Here is a 21,275-nt window from a genome sequence, read left to right as displayed (position 1 = left end):
TACAGCAGCCAATGAAATTATCTACAAAGAAACAGAAATAGACTTCCTCTTTATTTCTCAACAACAATAATGGCCGCTGAAAGACATGGGAATAGTATCTTCAAAATGTTCTGGGTGAATAACTGTCAAACTTGAATTCTGCACTTACTTTCTAGAAAATGTGCAAGATTACAACCATTTTCAAAGAAACAAAAACTAATAAAACTTACCACTAAGATTTCACTAGAGGATACTGTAATGTATACATTTTGGAAAAAAGGAAAATGCTTCAAGATAGGTGAAAAGGTGAAAGGGAATGGCATGCAAATACTGTGGTAAATGTATGAAAAAAATCTAAACAGTGAGTCTATAAAACAATAATATAGATATGTCTAGGATTTGCTTTAAAGTACTGGAGGAACATAAGAGGGCAGAGAAAATACATTGGCCATATATACTCATAAAGGTTAAAGATGAGAGGGCAATAGGAATTGATTATACCATTCTCTTTCCTTTTGTGTATGCTTGAAACTTTCCATAAGTTAAAACTAAATAAACACGGGAAAAAAATAAAAGAAACAGAAATCCACCATGATGATAAAATATTTTAGTATGTTTCTGTTTAACACAATTTAACACAATTCAATGTCAGTTATTAACTGACATAGGGTAGATGAAAAAAATCACCAAGGATACAAATGATATAAACATCTACTTTGTCAAGCTTGAGCTAGGAGACATAACATTATCTCCAACAATTGGTGAATATTCATTCTATACAGGCACACAAAAAATAAAAATTGACTACATTATATACTTAGACCATGTTACTGTCTTTGAATTTTTTTAATATGAAATTTACTGTCAAATTGGTTTCCATACAACACCCAGTGCTCATCCCAACAGGTGCCCTCCTCAATGCCCATCACCCACTTTCCCCTCCCCCCATCAACCCTCAGTTTATTCTCAGTTTTTAAGAGTCTCTTATGGTTTGCCTCCTTCCCTCCTTTTTTTTCCCTTCCCCTCCCCCATGGTCTTCTGTTAAGTTTCTCAGGATCCACATAAGAGTGAAAACATATGGTCTCTGTCTTTCTCTATATGACTTCTCTTTGAATTTTTTAAGAATTAATCATATGTTCCACAATCGAATGAGCACAATGCATTTAAGTAAGAAATCAATTTAAAAATTTAAGCAGCAAAATCACAAATGGGTTAGAAAAAAAATTGAGACAACTCATGTATCAAAGAATTAATCATAATAGAAATGAAAAAATAGAATTGAACAAAAATGAACATACTACTTATCAGAACATGTGGGTTAACAAATGGAGTTGGGACAACTGAATGTCCACATGCAAAAAAATGAATTTGGATCCCTTTGTCACACCATATACAAAAATTAGCTTCAAATAGATCACATACCTAACTGTAAGGGCTAAAACTATAGAACTGTCAGAAGAAAATATAGGAGTATGTCTTTATGACCTTGATTCAGGCAAAACATTTTTAGATAAAAGTACATGTGACAAAAGGAAAACAAGAGAAAACAGACTTCATCAAAATTAAGAACTCTATCCCTTCAAATAACATTATCAATAAAGTAAAAAGATAATCCACAGAAAGGGAGAACCTATTTATGAAATCATGCAAAATCATGCGTTCTACAAAAGACGTATACCCAAGAGAAATAAAAACATACATCTACACAAAAACTGGCTCACAAATGTTCATAACAGCATTGTTCATAATAGAAAAATATTGGAAATAATCCAAATGTTCATTAATTGATGAATGGATAAATAAAATGCGATACATCAATATAATGGAATATTATTCAGCAATAAAAAGAAATGAAGTACTGATATATGCTACAACATAGATGCAAGTGAAAGAAGCCAGTCACAAATATTGTATGATTTTATTTATATGAAATGTATAGAATAGGCAAATGTATAGAGATAGAAAGTAGATTAGTCATTGCCAAGGGCTAGTGGGGAGAAAAGGGTGGAATCAGGGAGAAATGAGGACTGACTGGGGTGGCTGGGTGGCTCAGTTGGTTAAGCGTACAACTTCAGCTCAGGTCATGATCTCATAGTCTGTGAGTTCAAGTCCCGCGTCAGGCTCTGTGCTGACAGCTAAGAGCCTGGAGCCTGCTTCCGATTCTGTGTCTCCCTCTCTCTCTGCCCCTCCCCCGCTCATGCTCTGTCTCTCTCACTCTCAAAAATGAATAAATGTTAAAAAAAAAAAATTAAAAAAAAAAGAAAGAAATGAGGACTGACTACTAATGAGTACAGGGTTTCTTTTCGTGGTGAAAAATTGTTCTAAAATTGTTTGCTGTAACGGCTGCACAATTATGAATGTACTAAAACCCACTGAATGGTATACCTTATTTTTTTTAATAACACGTTTTTAAAATTTATTTATTTTGAGAGGAGAGAAAGAGAAAGAGAGCATGGGAGGGACAGAGACAGAGGGAGAGAGAGAATCCCAAGCAGGCTCCGCACTGTCAGAGCAGACCCTGACACAGGGCTCGAACCCATGAACCATGAGATCATGACCTGAGCTGAAACCAAGAGTCAGACACTTAACTGAGCCACCCAGGAGCCCTGAAATGGTATACTTTAAATTAATTAATTGTAGGATATGTGAATTATATCTCAATAAAGCTGTCTTATTTATATACATATATATATAAATTTATATAAAATTACATATATATATATTTAAAGATTCCATCAGTGTTGGCAAGTTGCAAACATATAGTTGTTTTATGTTTTATTTTATTCATATATATATATATATATATATACACACACACACATATATATCTATATATCTATGTAGATAGATAGATAGAATTTTTTTAAGAAGAAATAGAGTGTGAGTGGGGTGACGGGCAGAGAGAGAAGACACAGAATCCGAAACGGGCTCCAGGCTCTGAGCTATGAGCACAGAGACCAACATGGGGCTCGAACTCACAAACTGGGAGATCATGACCTGAGCTGAAGTCAGACACTTAACCGACTGAGCCACCCAGGCGCCCCTATTTATATTTTTTATATATGAGTACTTCTTTCAACGTATCTTTTCCCTAGTTAATGCATTCAAGAGTAAATACATAAGAAATTCAGTTTTTATAATATCTAGCTTTAGACAATACAAAAAAGTTCTGAGACACCAACCTATTAGTTACTAACAAGATAAGTGTAACACATGTTATATAGTTAATTGTTAACCATAGTTTAGTTTGTATTTAATGCATTATAATGTTAACACTGAGTGCAGAAGCCAGCATGGTCTAGAGATTAGGGGTTCACAACTTTTAAATGTGAAAAATTTTGTGAGAATTCTGGGAAGAAGGATGTGACAGCAGCTAAAAATTTTAAATCTCTGCCAATTCCCTCATAAAGTCTGAGCAATTAGATAGCAAAATCAAAACCTCATACATAAAATCCCCAAATGCCAGAAGGGAGGGACGAACCACCAACAGCTACAAGATCTATGTGGGTTTTGCCATTGGTGTTAACAGGACATTTGCTAGTCCACAGAACAAAAGAACTCCAAAATAATCTACAGGGACTTTCTATATTACAACACATAAGACAAAACTGAGGAAAGCATGTAAAAAGAATGAGTTTTGCTCACTATAGTAACATATGAGTGACAGGACCAACACTAAACTCCTACAGGCATATGGGGCGCCTTTCATTTATGGTTTTAGATTTTTTTTATCATAAACGTTTTCTCTAATTATTGTTTTATTGGTTTTATTCCCTTGCTTTATTTTTTTTTTCCTCAGGACTCCTATTATATGTTTTTTGGATGTCCTTTAACTGTTTTCAGTATTTGCCATTTTTTCTATTTTTTTAATTTAAAATTTTTCCTCCTTTTAATACTCTCTTTTGCTTACACAACATTAAGTATAGTTTATTAATTTTTCTTCTAGCCTTCTTTTTTGAATTGATTTTTTTCTTTTCATTCTTATTCTTTCCTGAGTTTTATCACCTAAGCTCTGAATGAATAATTTTGGCAGTTCTAATTCTAATTTATGGTGTACTTTCGTATTGTTTGTAACTTTTTAGTCTTTTCAGCTTGTTTTGAAGTACTGGTGTATAGTGTTTACCTGTTTTGTTGGCAAGTCTTTGTGGTGTATTTTCTTTGTCTTTAGAGATTTATTTTATTCCTATTTGCTTTTTTTTTTCCTCACAATACCTTTGTATCAAGTTTCAGTTCTATCTTTTTTTATACTCATTTTTTAAAGTCATTTTTATGTTGGGGTAGTTAGCTTTTCTAAATACACAGAGATCCTTCTCCAGTTTTTGGGTAATGTTTGAAAATATGGCTCCTTGCTATGTAAGATCTCTTCACTCCTTTCTCTTTCCCCTCTTTATCTGGAATTACTCATTTCTTCTATTGCCCCTGCTCTCTTCAGTTGGGTCCTGTTCCCATCAGGTTCTCAGTATGGCTTTGCTCTGGACGAGATTTTTCACTGACTAGTTTTGAGAGTTTGCAGTGACTGGAGTTTCTATGCCTGTAAGAGTTTATCTTACTTTATTTTTTAATGTTTATTTATTTATTTTGAGAGACAGAGAGCAAGAGTGAGTGGGGGAGAGAGAGGGGAGGAGAGAGAATCCTAAGCAGGCTCTGTGCTGTCAGCAACAGAGCCCAACTCAGGGCTCAGTCCCACGAACTGTGATATTATGACCTGAGCCAGCATCCAGGGTTGGATGCTTAACTGACTGAAAGGGCAAATCACATATTCAAGAATATGTGACCCAAAATAACCAACACCCAAATATATTCTAGTAAAATCAACTGAACAGCTTTCTTACTTGAAAAAACAAATTATTGGTCTTCTCTTCCCTTCCCTTCTCTACCATTTGGCAGCTGAAGCCGGGACAAAGGAAGTTTATTGGAATCAAGAAGCAAGTATAGCCAAAAACATGGCTGAGATTGATAGGGCCTGCCCCAAAGGGGTTAAGGAGGCAACTCATTAAATATAGGGGAAAATGAACAAATAAGTATACTGAAGATAACAGGAGCCACATTTCTCACTGTCAGAGAATGGAATTACAAATATAGAAATGGAGAAGGCTAAAATGAACTCTGGTGGACTGCAAAGGCAGGCTTGGGAGTCTTAAACAAATATCAAAATTAATAAAGATTAAATTACTATAAATGTGCATATGCCCACATACAAACACATATAACACAGAGATTTACATGCACGTACATATATTCATACAAACATGTATTTCCTACCTCTGTCTACTGAGAGGATCTAAAAGCAATGACACCTTTGTAGCAAGGAGTCTATCTAGTGTGTATATCTTAGTTTCCAAGTACCATTGTCCACTAAAAATAATTAGAGCTCCTTGGAGAAATAGCTGATTCCCAGGGCAATAAAATAAAAAGTGAGCCTGAAAATTTTTTTGTGCCAGAAAGTAAGGAAGCTCAAGGAATGATGAAGACATGTCAAAAAGACACAGGAGTCAGCTTGAAGGGGTTCCTTCTGCCGAAATTAAAAATGATAGTAATGGATTAAATAAGAAACCATGAATCCAAACTGATAAGTAAAATTGATGTCAACTAATAAATTATAGAAAGAATGACAGAATTAGAAAACTACCATTTGACAACCATAAGACACTAAGGAAACACTCATCAATGGATGCTAAAAGGAGTTGGTGAGAATTTGCTGGGGGACAGGACATTTACACAGTTTCAAAGTATTTTCCTATAAAATATTTAGTAATTACAAAGGGGAAAAGAAAGAGAAGTTTCAAATAGAGAAACCTGACAATCACCAACTCAAACAAGCGATCAAAATTAGCATTAACCAGGGGCATTTGGGTAGCTCAGTCATTAATTTGATGGTTATTCTGTAACCATGTACATGTACATGTTATTATGTAAGAGTGTCCTTGCCTTAGAAAATATACATTGAATTACTGAGGAGTAACAGGACATCATGTCCACAACTTACTTTTAATTGGTTCAGGAAAAAATATAGTCAGAACAAATTGTGCCTATATGCGTGGGGAGGGGGGAGATAGCTGGGAAGAACAAAGGAAGGGCATGATAAAGCAAACGTAGTTAAGTTTTATCAAATAGGAAGCCTGGGTGAAATACACAAGGGAAGTCTATAATACTCTTGTGACTTTTCTAGAAATTTTTAATTATTTCAAAATTAAAAAAAAAAAACTTAAAATGGGGAGAGTATATGCAAAACAATTTACCTGTCTTCAATAATTGTATTAGTGGAGTAGTGTTGGTAATGCTATTCTGAAACTATTATATATATGATGTAGCCGAAAGCAAAAAAATAATCATGACACATTCTATCATTTGCCATGGCCCTGAAAACAAGTATTACCATTGCGGAAGAAAAGAGATAGAAATACAAGGAAGGAAGGAAGGAAGCAAGGAAGGAAGGAAGAAGGGGGGGAGGGAGGGAGGAAGAAAGAAAGAGAAAGAAAGAGAAAGAAAGAAAGAAAGAAAGAAAGAAAGAAAGAAAGAAAGAAAGAAATACAGTCTAGAGAAGTTTAACATGCCAAAGTGCTTAATTTGAATGACAAGTAACAGCATAAACTCATAAGCTGTTTTAGTTTAAAAAAAAAGTTATGATCTCGCAGTCCGTGAGTTCGAGCCCCGCGTCGGGCTCTGTGCTGACCGCTCAGAGCCTGGAGCATGCTTCCGATTCTGTGTCTCCCTCTCTCTCTGACCCTCCCCCGGTCATGCTCTGTCTCTCTCTGTCTCAAAAATAAATAAACGTTAAAAAATTTAAAAAAAAATAAAATTAAATTTAAAAATAAAAAAAGTTATTTCCTAGTCTGTACACTGAAATGGCCCAGAAACGCTGACCAATCTGGTAGCTACAGCATCCTTAGTGCCAGCTTGTAATGTTGAAACACCATTTTCCACTAAAAGAAACAAGGGCTTTTGGAGATATAACTGATTCCAGATCTATTACAGAAAAAGTATAAGAAGAGACTGAAACATTGTTATACCAAACAGCATAAAAACTATTAAAGACTATTGGGAATCTATACTCAGGAGCTAATCTAAAGGGGCTCCCTACTGGCCAAAGACCTAAGAAATACAGCTGGCCCTTGAACAACCCAGCAGTTAGGGGCACCAATCCTCATGCAGTTAAAAATACCTGCATAGGGGCACCTGATCGGCTCAGTCATTTAAGCATCTGACTCTTGATTTCAGCTCAGGCCATGACTTCATGATTTTTAGGTTGGGTTTGTGAGTTTGAACCCCAAGTCGGGCCCTGCACTGACAGCATGGAGCCTGCTTGGGATTCTCTCTCTGCCCCTCTCCCACTTGCACTTGTGCTCTCTCTCTCTCAAAATAAATAAATAAACTTAAAAAAAAACAAAAACAAAAAACCCTGTGTAACTTTGACTCTCTGAAAACGTAACTACTAATACCCTACTACTGGTTGGAAGGAAGCCTCACCAATAACATAAATAATTAAGTAATATATATATTGTATGTTGTATGTACTATATACTTTATTCTTACAAAAAAAAAAGCCAGAGAAAAAACATTACTAAGAAAATTAAGGAAGAGAAAATACATTTACAGTACTATCCTATATTTATCGAAAAAAATCTAATTAATGGGTCCACACAGTTCAAACCCATGTTGTTCTAGGGTCAACTGTGCCAATTAGCTGCTTTTGGAGAAAACAAAGGGAACCAACTCCTTTTCTTGAAAACTAATAAAAGCAATCAAGCACTTATCTGGTCTTTCCTGTATGAACTACACTACTGTGTAACCCTAAGAGAGGTAAGGGGAAATATCTCTTTATAGAAATAGTTGAGCTAATAAATGAAGAAATTATTTTTTAAAACTTGTGGAGCCAGATATGAAAATGGTTTTATGTGCTTAGTATTTACAGGTGGACACAAAGTCCCTATGCATGCAAGTTAGACGTTATCTGCACATTCCCTTTCCTTCTTAGCACAAAAATACTCTTCCAGTGTGTTTCTGGACAGCTTCCATGTTAATAGATGCTGAGTATTGCTAAAGCAGGATCACACCACTGTTTTTTATTTTCAACAGTTTTATGATACTGAAAATTTTTCTACGATGTCATGCATAGGGGCTCTGCTTAACAATGGCTACATGTGTAAATGCACTCACACCCAACATCCTTTGACTCCAAAGAGTGAAAATTTGGACAAGTTCCATTACCTCTGGGTCTCAATATCCACTTTTGGCATCTTAAAAATGGAATCAGTAAGGTTTTCTGTATTAATAATCTCTGGAACCAATGCCAGAGAAGGTAAGATGATTCAGTTCAAATACTGTCAGAATTTAGAACATATCTGATTTTTCTTAGCTATCACATGAGATTTTATCTGCAATAATGTGCAATTAGTTGGGCAGATACAGTACTCATACACCAGACTACATTCACTTTTGTTTTCAAAACTATACAACACCATTTTATGCCTTCACTTTCCACACCTATTGCTTTGCTTTTGGGGTTTTGATGGAACCTGCATGTTTTTAAAAGTTTTTTTAATGTTTATTTTTGAGAGAGAGACAGAGTTTGAGAGGAGGAGGGACAGAGAGAGAGGGAGACACAGAATCCGAAGCAGGCTCCAGGCTCCAAGCTATCAGCACAGAGCCTGACACAGGGCTTGAACTCATGAACTGGGAGATCATGACCTGAGCTGAAGTCGGATGCTTAATCAATTGAGTCACCCAGGTGCCCCTGATGGAATCTGCATTTAATTTAAGTATACTTCATATTAAAGACAAGTAAAAAAGTAAATAAACAATATTAAAAATGTTTACATAAATAATCCAAAATTGAAGAACCAAGATATGTTTGTGTTTCATAAGTTTCTACTGCACACCTGTTATGTAGAGTGTCCATAATTAGCTAAATCTAAAAATAAAAACACATAATTTGAAAAACAAATGGATGTTTTCCCTCCTCTTCACAAACTAGAAACAGCTTTTGTGATTATAAAAGTAATGTTTCTCAGCTCATCAAAAAAGACATAACAAAGTAAAAATCACTTATAAACCCCACACAAAAAAAATCACTCAACCATTCTGATATATTTAACTCTAATTACTCTAGTTAACTGTCGAGTTTTTATACCTATTTAAACAAAATTAGAATAACCTACATTTATAGCTTACCTTTATTTAATTTATAATACATCATGTTTTCCATTTTATTTTTTGCTACATATTTTTGAGACACAGAGAGCGCGAGCGAACGCAGGGGAGGGGCAAAGAGAGGGAGACACAGAATCTGAAGCAGGCCGCAGGCTCTGAGCCATCAGCACAGGGCCGGAGGCAGGGCTTGAACTCACAAACCGTGAGATCATGACCTGAGCCCAAGTTGGACGCTTAACAGACTGACAGGCATCCCTGTGTTTCATTTTATAGCAATAAATATTGGTTCACTTTTTTTTTTTTTTTTTTTTTTAAGGTCTTATGCAGGACTATTGCAATAGGAGAGTGATCAGGCTTAACTCCAAATTCAGCAAAGACTGCTGGGGATTTATGGCCAATAAGCAGGGTGAAGGGATCAGTGGGTGGAAAATTACTGAGGCATATTATCATTTTTAGTAGGTGCATAGTATATGAGAGCAATGCGATTTATTTAATCAATTCCCACTAATGAACATTTATACTCATTCCAAATTTTGCTAGTGACAATTTTTATGTATACATTTTTGCACACTTACCCAATTATTGAAAAGCTTCATTTGTGAATATATTAGCATGATAAGCCTTACAGCTATAAGATTTTTATTTACTTATTCAGCAAATCATCTTTATTGAAGGAAATAAAGTTAAATAAACAGGTTATCACTCCAGAAAATACTGGCTTATATATGCCCAAACAAACACTATCAGGTACTGAGGAGGTAAAAAACTAAATAAATAAAGATTAAAATGGTTCCTGATGGCAAAGGACTTTTTAATCTAGGAAAAGGACAGCTATATACACAGCACAGCACAAGGAAAGAATGCAGCAACACAGGGAGAACCACATGTTAACTAAGCATGGAATGAATAATTGAATCTAAATGAAGAATAATCTTGGGGTGCCTGGGTGGCTCAGTTGGTTAAGCATCCGACTTCAGCTCAGGTCATGATCTCATGGTCTGTGAGTTCAAGCCCCGTGTCAGGCTCTGTGCTGACAGCTCAGAGCCTGGAGCCTGCTTCAGATTCTGTGTCTCCCTCTCTCTCTGACTCTCCCCCGTTCATGCTCTGTCTCTCTCTGCCTCAAAAATAAATAAACATTAAAAAAAATTTTTTTTAATCAAAATAAAAATAAGTGGAGAGTAATCTTAAAGCAATTATTTTGTACTCGAGGTCACTAAAAATGACAGAAAAGAGATAAATAATATACTGTTGACTCTGAGGCAGTATCCAAATACTTTTGCCATAGTAATAATACATGACATTCTTACAGCACTTAATAACATACTATCCTTATAATAATCCTGTGAAAATTACAGATGAAATAACTAAGTTTCCACAAAGAAAAGGAGAATGACAGGAATTGAGCTGCTATTAGTACAGCAGATACTTTATATTTCATTCCTCTAGAATGGAAGCTCTAAGAGGACAAGGGCTTTTTGTCTTATTTTTCATGGTCTCCCCAAGCTACAAAGAAGTGTGGACTCCGTAAGGATAAATGTATCCCCAATTTATAGATGATAAAGATAAGCAATTTGAATCAGTCTGCTAAAGGATACTGTAAGATCCTTTTTGTTAGGATAAATGTATCCCCATTTTATAGATGAAGAAATTCAGGATCTAAAAGATAGTCACATATGAAGGTCACACAACTATTAAATTAAGGTTCAAAACCAAACCTAGTATTCTTTCCTTAACTATACTGTCTGAAACAGTTGGCTATTAGCTGAAATTTGGAAATCATTTTATAACACTTAAGTCAATGTTACTGAAATAATTGTTCTGAATGTATAATCTGTACTTGTCACTAAATTTTAATTAAGTCAGAAATAGAAAGAAAATGGAATTGCCTTAAAAGGAATAGGTTGGCTAATACTCCAGATGTGTAATGACAGTTTAAAAAGCTTTATTTTACTATTTTAAGTGACAAAAGAGGAACAGAACTTTGAATTTTTTATTAGATTTAAATTTTAAAATAATGTAGCAAAAAAAAGGAAAAATCTATACACATAGCTCTCACATGAGGGAAAAACAGAGGACTATTTTAATTGTTATAGTGCCGAGAGATGTTGCAAATCACACATGAGCTATCCACTCATTAAAGCGGACACAGGATGGCCTTTTTTGAAGTTGCAGGCCACCATTCGGTTCAAATTACTAAGAAATTCTTAAAAACAATCAAAATACTTTTCTCCAAATAAAACCCTCCTCAAACAAATCTATACTAAAAATTGCCCCCCGATTAGTATGAAACATTAAAGTTAATGCTAAGTAAACAGCAATGTAAAGCGTTAAAACAGTGAGATTGTATCCCTCTGTGCAAGTCCAAATATATCAATAATTCAACAAATATACAGCTTAAGAAACTAAAATGTAATTTACTTTTCTGCCTGCTGAAATTATTTTTCCAGAATATGTACATTTCCTATGTAGTAGTCATTACATATCAATCCTTTCGAACATAAATTAAATTCACGGTATGAAAATATTTGGATATTTATAAAATTCAATTCACTTAGAAGTCCACTGCAATAAATGATCCATAAAATAATATCCTCAATGAAAAACATAGAAAGCAATAATGTCCTAGATCCATTTGAAGATCAAGTTTTTCCTCAAGGAAAATTCTTGCCAATTTTTCAAAGTGTTTTATCAATCAGACTGCTCACCTGGCAAAAATAAAATGTAGAGAATAAAAATTCTGGAATTTACTTAGAATTTAGTCTCACATTTTCCCATTCACTGTATAAGAATAACAGAAGTCAAAATGCAATGTTTTCCTTTATCTATCTTAGTATGAAAACACATCCAGAGAAACCTGTAGTCAAAACTCTGAGTTATAAGAGTTTCACGGTAGTTGAGCAAAGGGAAATTCAGGGATAACACTTTAAAATTTCATTTTAACTGACAGCTTCAATTTCTTTCTACATTAAATATTTTCTCAGGACTTACACAAATGTTCTAGACCTTTCCCTCCCCTAAATTCTTAAATGATTCCAATAAACCTCTTCTGAGAACATTTTATGTAAAATATACTTTGCTAAGTATTTGTGCATAACTTTATTTCAGCTAATGCTCACATTGACCCTGTGATGAAATCTTCATTTCACATATAACTAAACAAGGCTGAGAGATGCTAAGTAACTTGTCCCAGGTTACAAAACTGTCAGAGGCAAAGTCTGCATCTGAACTAAGGTTTTCAGATGACTACACCACAACCGTAACCTATCACTTTACTTGGTAATCACATACTGTCTCTACAAGGCATTGTATCACTAATTTTCACTGTTATTTTTCTTAATTTTTTCTATATTCATGTTTTTGAGAGCAAAAATTGTGTTGTCCTTTGAGATCTTACAGTATCCTTTAGCAGACTGATTCAAATTGCTTATCTGATAGGGGCTCCTGGCTGGCTCAGTTGGTAGATTATGCAACTCTTGATCTCAGGCTTGTGAGCTCAAGTCCTAAGTTGGGCAGAGAGCTTACTTAAAACAACAATGACAACAAACACTCAAAGAATAAAGTTTCTCAATGAAGCATTCAACAAATAACAAAAACCTCAAATTGGTTATATAAAAATGACAGGCTAAAAGTTGAAAACTTCTCAGAGCCTCACATTTGTTAAATAGAAATGATACTGAACCACCTGAGAGGTTACTGTCAAATGCTTTCCATGTGTATTAACTCTTTTAATCCTCACAACAGCCCTATGAAATTGGTACATTATTGTCCCATTTTGCAGATGAAAAAGCCAAAGGCTAGCGAGGTTATCCTACCTGCCCAAGATTAACGTTACAAACTAGTAGGTGGAGGAGATGGGTTTTCAAATGCCAAGGTATTGTCTTAAGGGTTACTTGCTTAATGTCAAAACTGTCCCTCTAGGACTAGATAATGACTAAAATGAAATCATGTATCCATACGGTATGCAAAAATTTTAACTCTGGAAAATGATTTCTTGGATACGACACCAAAAGCACAGGCGATAAAAGCAAAAATAGACAAACGAGACTACATCAAACTTAACGTCTGTACATCAAAGGACACAATAAGATTTCCTACTAGAATGGGAGAAAAAAGTGTGTGAATCATACATCTGATAAGAGGTTAACATCCAGAATATATAAGGAACTCCTACAACTCAACAACAAAACAAATAACCCAATTAAAAAACAGGCAAAGGACTTGAATAGACATTTCTCCAAGATGATATAAACAAGCCAACAAACATAAAAACATGCTCAACATCACTAATCATTAAAGAAATGCAAATCAAAACCACAATGAGATATCACCTCACACTTTTTAAGATGGATAACATCAAAAACAAACAGAAAATAAATTTTGGTGACGATGTAGAAAAACTGGAACTCTTGCTCACTGCTGGTGGGAATGTAAAATGGTGCAACTGCTACGGAAAACCGTATAGCAATTCTTCCAAAAATTAAAAACAGAATTACCAATATGATCAAGCAATCCCATTTCTGGGTATATATCGGAAAGAAATGAAAACAAGAAAAACTTGAAGAGAGATACTTCCCCCCATATATTCACAGCAGCATTATTCACAACACCAAGATATAAAAACACCCTAAATGTCTATTGGCGGATGAATGGATAATGAAAATGCGGGGTGTGTGTGTGTGTGTGTGTGTGCGCGTGTGTGAATGAAATATTATACACCCTTAAAAAAGGAAATCATGTCACATGCTACAACATGTATTCAAAGGACATTATGCTAAGGGAAATAAGGCAGTCAAAAAAGACAAATACTGTATGATTTCACTTATATAAGGTATCTAAAGTAGTCAAGTTTTAAAAATAAAGAACGGTGTTGTGACGGGCTAGCAGGCAGAGAAAACGGGGAGTTGTTTTCATTGGCACAGAATTCTGTAAGATGAAAAACTTCTGGAGATCTGTTACACAGCAGTATGAAAATGGTTAATACTACTGAACTGTATACTCAAAAATGGTTAAGTACTTACTTTTATTATGCATTTTTACCACACTTAAAAAAATATTAATTCCTTTTCCTTCACTTCCTTTTCCTGTCCTCCCTGGTACAGTATTCAACAGGAACGTAAAGAAAATGAGGAAAGCAAAGAATACAAAGGCTTCAACAACGTAAAAAAATTGAGAAAACAATAAAACAGCCTCGAGTTCGAACTTATCAATAATTTTTTAACCTGGAAATACCTTGGACCTCGAGTGAAACAGCATCCTATTGGCAAGAAAATAGAGCAGAATATTTAAAGGATTTTTGCAGCTGGAAACCTCAAGTACTATTATGACTTTGCTACTAATTACTGTGACCTTGGTTAAAATACTTTCATTCATTCATTCATTCATTCATTCATTCATTCATCAAAGAGTCTGTTTACACATGGGTAAACCTGGTCAAATGAATTTCACCTCTACATAGGATTGAGAAGTAAATGAAACAATTCATATAAAACACTAGGCACAAGTCCTAGCACTTTGTAAGTGCTCAATAAATGCTGGCTATTGTTATTACTTGAAAGCCTGCAGAGCAGGACATGAACAGAGCGAATTCAACTAAAGTCAGTCCAGTACGCTATTCCTTAGTGATTTGCCTCATTTATCGAGAATTATGGTGTTACCAAATAAGATACTATTTAGGAAAACATTGCTGACTATCATTCTTGCCAAATTTGTGCTCCTCTCTTCTAAAGAAACTCGCGACTAGGGAAAAGCAGTGTCATCTCAGGTATTCAAAATGTTTGCTTTGGAAACAGTGTTCTACCCCAGAGGTGGTGGAACCGAGACCTGTACGTTAGCCACTAGAGTTCCCCATTCCTCACCTCATTAGGGGCCTAGGCCTTATCTGGGGGTGAGGATGCAGTGGCAGGGGGGCCACACAACCAAACATCCATATATAACGCCCGACTCAGGTAAGACGGATAAATCTCCTAGGAGAATGAAGCTAGTCTTTACAAAACGGACCGGGGTACCGGCAACACTCGCCAGTCAGCTGAGAGCCGGCATCTCGAAGACAAGCTGGTGCAGAGGGAATCTCCGGAAGCCCATCCCAGGCCCGGCCCGGCCCGGCCCGGCCCGGGACAGTCGGGGCAGGGGCGGGGGTGTGTCGGGATGCTCCCCCTGGGGGCCTTGAGGCGGGATCTGGCAGGCCGGGGGCCCCCCGCCGGTTCCCGGAGGGGCGATGGTGGGGGCGGGGGCGGGCTACACGGCGGCCTGGGGACCCGGCAGGTAGGGAAGGGACACCGAGGGCCTCACCGCGGGCCGAGGGCAGTGGGTAGAGCTTCTCCGCCTTCTGCAGGAAGCGCTGGGCCTTCTCGCGGTTGCCGGCGTTCAGGGCCTCCCGGGCGATCTCGACACATTTCTCCGCCTCATCCCGGTTCCCCTCCATGGCTTGCGCTTTCTTCCGTTTCCTCCGGCGGCGCAGCTACGGAGGACAGAAGCCGCGGCCGCGATGGAGGCGAGCCGGCCCGGGGTGGGGGCGTGCGGTGGCGAGCGGGGAGGAGAGCAGAGGACCGTGGCGGCGGCCCCGGCGGACTGGCGGGCTCTCGGCTCCGCCTCCTCACGGCGGCCTCCCCGCCCCCCGCGGGCCGCTACAACGCGAGTCGCATCCCTCCGGGCCCCCGGACCGAGCTCCCGGGCCTGGACGTCGGTGCGGACTCGCCTGTCCGTGCGCTGCGCCGGCAGGCTCGGAGCCGACCAACTTCGGGGTTGGGAGGGGAGGCGGGCGATACCAGCCCCGAGGCCCGCCGGGGGACTGCGCCGAGGTAGGGGCCCCGGCCACCCGCCTCGGCAGCGCCGTGCCCCCTGACCTCCCAGGGCGGCCGGCGGAGGCAGGAAACGCCTTCCAGGCGGCCGGGGCGACGGAAGGGTCTGGGGACGCTCCCTACAGGAAAATTCCCAGGGATCGAAGGGCTCGCCTCTGGGCCCCCTTAAGCCTTGGGAGGTTTCGGTCAGGTGAGTACCGGCGCTGCCAGTCCCTATGCAGCGCTTCCGGCACAGGTGTTTAGAAGCGCATCAGAGCCTCGTTTGGTCCTAACCACGGGTTATTTTATTTCAGCTACACACCATTTTTCTGACCCATATTCCATTAAATTGTCTCTCAGTACATCCAGAAGGTGTGGACACTTTGTTTGTACTTTTTGCAGATTTTTCTCGTGAAAAGCCCAAATCCTCATCCTTTATGACCCAAACAAGGCGGGAGCCACCTTTTTAATGTGTTACCATCAGAGAAATAAACTACTTGTTGGGTTTTCTCCCCTCTCCCATTTTCAGGACATTTCCTCGTTAAATGCTGAACCATGTCATGTTGGTCTCTTTGAAGGGGGGAAAGGGACCACTTATTGCTTGGTAATGTCCTCCAAATAAGAAAAAAAAAAAAAAAAATTAGGGACTGCTCACAAAGCAAGTATCAAAATGAGCCATTCAACTCAACCAAAATAATACTCAAGCTATTGTTTGCATGCAAATAAACACCTAACTCAGGACTTACAAAGAAATACTTCTTAAGAATGGGAATAGCATGGCCTCCCAAAGGGTTAACTACTGAAAATTTAATTCAAGTAAGACTTCAAAACACTGTAGCATAAGAAAACACGTTTCAAAGTCTAAACTGAAAGTTCGCTCTGTGGAGGTAGCTGTGACACAGGACTTCCTCCTTTACCTGCCCTCTCCTTCCCCATAACCACCACAGCAAGAGCCCACCAGGGAAATGACATCACATAAAGCAGGCACAGCCAATCTGAACTGGGACGGTCAAGCTTAGCCTAAGCAGCAGCACCTTGGCCCATTCCAGCTTCTGGCTTTTTAAAAAACTTTAATAGCTCATTACATAACATTAAAAAAAATTATACTTGGGTCTTCTGACTTGGTTGATCTACAAGTTCAATTTCAAGAAAAGAAATATGCTTAGGTTACTGTTGTATGAGATACCTACTCAAAAAAAAAAAAAGAAAAAAAAGGAATTCCTATTGCAATCAAGCAAACTTAAAACGCAACTAGTTTGGGATATGACCTTTATTGAGCTTATCCACTGGAGTGGAAATAATGTCTGTACAAAACCAAATGTTTGTTACTATAACTTCTGCATCACAATTAAAATCCAAACAGTTTTTTAAAAACAGTCAACTCAATCAAAACCCACTACTTCAGAATCAATAGCTTCTTTGAAGCCACAGTAACACTTAAATATGGTTAAGACTCGAATGCAGAAATTTGGTTGGTTGGAAAGCTAATTAAACTTCCAACTTGCTCAAATAGAATTACAAAAAGGCAAAATTGTGTTTTTCACAGAGATACAGTCCACTGGAATCACCAACACTGGACAGCTGTTAAGAGTATTTAGAGTCCTGAGATAATAAGGAATCCAGGCATCCTTTAAACAGTCTTCTGTTGTCCTTTCTTCCCAATCAGAGATTTGTGGATGTGTGGAATGACACCTAGGAAAGGGACAGGGATTAATTCCACTTTTTAAATATACACATTTTAAAAACCACACCATACTTAAAAACAAGACAGTCTGACATTTAACTTGGAAGGTGTCTTTACATGTACAGCTCAAGTATGTAAAAACTCATTCAGTTATATACATAAACCAAATTTCATGATGCAACCACACTGAAGATCAGTGAAAATATTACTTCTGGACTAGAAATTACTACTAAGAACTGAAGAATGTTTTCTCCAAAGGAATAAAATTTAGTATTTACATACCACCACCAGCAATTGTAGCCTTGATGAGAGAATCCAATTCCTCATCTCCACGAATAGCAAGTTGCAAGTGACGAGGAGTAATACGCTTTACCTTCAAGTCTTTTGATGCATTTCCTGCCAATTCAAGTACCTACAAGGGAGATTCTGATCAATCTCCTTCCAACTTTCCTTAAAGACCAATGCCCAAGGGGTAGAATCGAATCTTCACGGAGATACATCTACCAAATGTCGCCTTCCTCCACTACCTACCTGAATGGCAACACTTGAAAAGGGGGCACGCAATTTTATTTCCAAGAGCAGCAAACTCAACCAAGCTCAGTAGGCTCTCGTAATGAACACCAGCCCCCTCTAGCGTTCTCAGAAGCTTCTTGCCGCGTTTAGAGCCTGGGAGTTTTTCTTGCATCACTTTCCTCCTTCCCTCTCGTCGCCACCCCCAACCCCCCCAAAACCTTTTCCAGATTATAAAGCGTACACCCATTTACCTCTGCGGTGAGGTACTCCAGGATGGCTGCGCTGTACACAGCGGCAGTCGCGCCCACACGTCCATGACTGGTCGTCCTAGATTTCAGGTGTCGATGAATACGGCCCACCGGGAACTTAATTTTAAGCACACAAACATAAATGCACAAAGATGTTAGCGTCCAAGATGGTAATATTCCACGCGCGCCAAAGCAAGGGGTATGGACGCTGGTGCAGCAACGCGCCCCAGCATCGACACACGTGATCGCCCCCCCCTTCGATATTTATCGTATCGGCAAACCAAGTCGCGACACCGCATCACCCACGCAAAGACGAAACGCCCGTCTAGACCGAAGATAAACAAGAAAAGAGGAGTAAAGAAAAACACCACGGCTCCCGGACTGCACGAACCACCACTGACCTGCAAGCCGGCTCTCTGCGAGCGGGAAACCGCCTTTGTCTTGGCCTTTCCGGAGTCCTTCCCAGCCTTACCGCCAGCCTGCGGCGCGCACACGCCCGCGAGCGAAGAAGGAACGGGGAATATAGGATTACCAGGGCGGCGTGCCCCTCCCCCACCGCGGCGCGGCCCAGGCGCGAGCGCGGCCCCGTGCCCAGCCGGGGTCTCCGGCCAGCCGCGCGCTGCAAGGGCGACCCCGCCCGCCCGCCCGCCCCCCGCTGCGCGCCCGCCGCGGCCGCGCGCCTCCGTCCGCCCGCCGGCCCCCAGCGGCGCTGCGCGCGCCACCCAACCGTCGCCGCCCGCCGCGAGATCGGAGGCTGCTCCGCTCGCCGCCGACAAAACACCTCCCCCCCGCTCTTCCAAATCCTGTCTCCGCGCGTTCCCAACCGTCGCCACTTCACCCCCATCTCCCGTGTGTAACGGGTTTTTCTCCCATCGGCAAAAACCCGCGGAGTCTGCGAGCGCTTCCGCGAAGTTTACCATTTCGAATTCTGCTGAAGCTCAAACAAGCAAGGCAGAGAAAAGACTAGTCAGATAGCCAGCGAGATCCCACCGCCTACTCCTTCGTCGCACCGCGATTCAAACTGCGCTGTCTCCCGCCTTCCCCGCTCCCTTTATACTGCAGAATGTTCCCTCATCCGGGAACTCGGATTGCTCATCCCACCAATGGCTGCCACCCGCCCTCGGGACGCGTCCTTGAGGCCTCAGCCAATGAACAAACGAAGAATAGGGCGGAGGGGCGGGCACTTCGCAGCTCGAGTCGCTATTGGGGCGTGGGGAAGGAGGTGGGGGGAGGGCGGAGGGATGGGAACCGAGGAGAAGAAGGGCAAGGCGGCGGGAGGGAAGAAACAGAGCGAGCTACCCAGCGGGAGCGAGGAGACCCGCCGGCTGTGGTCACGTGTCTGGGAGGAGGAGCTGAGAGGCTCAGGGGAGGGGCGCGGGGTAGCGCCCCCAGTCTCCCAACCTGATCTCGCAGGTTACGCGTTGTGGCCTCCGGGTCTAGCTCGCCTTCTTTTCCCCCTCCCTAACCGCCCTACCATCCGGACTGGAGCGCTTCGAAGGACGAGACCCGCCGGCCGCCTTTTTCCGGGGCCCGGGGCACCCTCTTCCCCACCCCCTCTCTATCCCCAGCGTCTCCTCTGGTCTGACAGGTGGCGCGTACGCGTCGAGCGAGAGTAGCCCCCTCTCCTCCGTGAACCAGAAGCTCAACAGACATTTCGCGTTTCTTCCCCCTGGGCAAATACCCTGCCTCCGACCGATCACGACCCGCTACTCCCACGTCATTTTTAGCTGTATCTCCCACGTTTTCTTTCCTCACCACTTTTGAAGCTCCCCCCCTCTCCCCACGAGATACTTCCAGGGGAACAAACGGAGGAGCAAAGTCACCTCGGTGTCAACAAAAGACCTTTTGGTCTACGCACAGAGGGCTTGGAGTGAGGCCGTATTCTTTAACCGAATCATAAGCCATATTTTTCTGGATACTACACATCAATGGGTTGTACCTATAGCCTGGAATCTGAAGTTGATTTAGTGAAACCTGAAAGCCATTATGTGTCAACTTTTCTATACAAAACACTTTGCTACATGACAAATGTTCGATAAATGTCAGTGGGGTAACTTCTAACATGATTCACAGACAGTTACAGATGGTCCATGTAATCAATTGCAAATGGTGGGCTTAAAAAATAGTCCTGTACACAGAGTACTATCGTAATGCCAGCTACTTAGTCTTCCAACTAATAGATTAATAACACCTGTGTACATCTCCAGAGACTCGTAGTGATCTAAATCTTTCATATTTACAGTTATTACACTTTAACAGTATTTCCGACGTGAAGAAATTGTGAACTCTGTATTCTTACGTACTTTAGATTGGGTTTCAGTTTGAAAGATTTTATCAAATTAGAGGACTTGTCTAATTTCTGACAGATATATTCTAGAGAAGAGGTTCTCAATTTTGATACTAAGGTATTCCTCCCCCTTGGAACTGAGGAATTGTTAATGATGTCATCAATAGCAAGAGTTAATTAGTTCCCCAACTGCACTGATATAATGATAATAAAAAGCTATAAAACCTGATGTGATGGTTAACCTAGCCTCCATTGAGCCTTTCTGATACATAACTCACAAACCAACATTAGTACATTTTCTAGTTTAGAGAATATGTTCTCTTTGTTATGAGGCTCAACTAAAGGAACTCACTGTTGCCTCACCATATAGAGTTTAATAGGATGAGCTCAGGAATAGGCAGAAATGAATTCTACTCTTCTTTCTCACTGTGTCATCTTAGTTACTCTTTGGAACTTCTGGTTCTTCTATGGAAAGGGTATAGTATTGGGATGCCTGGGTGGCTCAGCCAGTTAAGCATCTGACTGGCTCAGGTCATGATCCCACATTTTGTGAGTTTGAGCCCTATATTGGGCTCTCTGCCGTCAGCCCAGAGCTGGCTTCAGATCCCCTGTCCCCCTTTCTCTCCACCCCTCCCCGC

General features: G+C 40.0%; 2 protein-coding genes across 4 annotated transcripts in view; both read right to left on the bottom strand.

The window, feature by feature from the left end:
• The window catches only part of DNAJB14 (DnaJ heat shock protein family (Hsp40) member B14), a 46,613-nt gene extending 30,710 nt beyond the window's left edge, over nucleotides 1–15,903 (bottom strand). Inside the window, exon 1 of one of the 3 annotated variants that reach the window (XM_047856744.1) lies at nucleotides 15,418–15,903. In XM_047856744.1, coding sequence (XP_047712700.1) covers nucleotides 15,418–15,550 — 133 coding nt within the window. In that variant the 5' untranslated portion in view covers nucleotides 15,551–15,903. The remainder of the gene's footprint in view (nucleotides 1–15,417) is intronic. The other 2 variants (XM_047856743.1, XM_047856745.1) reach the window with 2 other exon arrangements.
• A 1,254-nt stretch (nucleotides 15,904–17,157) lies between these two features.
• Nucleotides 17,158–19,426, bottom strand: LOC125163235 (histone H2A.Z). Its single transcript, XM_047854718.1, has 5 exons — nucleotides 19,268–19,426; nucleotides 18,752–18,829; nucleotides 18,354–18,467; nucleotides 17,872–18,001; nucleotides 17,158–17,597 (listed from the first exon to the last, which is right to left on the bottom strand). Exons 1-5 carry the CDS (start codon nucleotides 19,268–19,270, stop codon nucleotides 17,536–17,538), a joined length of 387 nt encoding a protein of 128 aa, XP_047710674.1. The 5' UTR covers nucleotides 19,271–19,426; the 3' UTR covers nucleotides 17,158–17,535.
• Between the last annotated feature and the right edge of the window lie 1,849 nt (nucleotides 19,427–21,275).

The sequence above is a fragment of the Prionailurus viverrinus genome, chromosome B1, assembly GCF_022837055.1.
Source record: "Prionailurus viverrinus isolate Anna chromosome B1, UM_Priviv_1.0, whole genome shotgun sequence".
Taxonomy (NCBI): domain Eukaryota; kingdom Metazoa; phylum Chordata; class Mammalia; order Carnivora; family Felidae; genus Prionailurus; species Prionailurus viverrinus.
The sequence above is the reverse complement of the archived record's forward strand: the minus strand, read 5'-3'. Positions and strand labels throughout refer to the sequence as shown.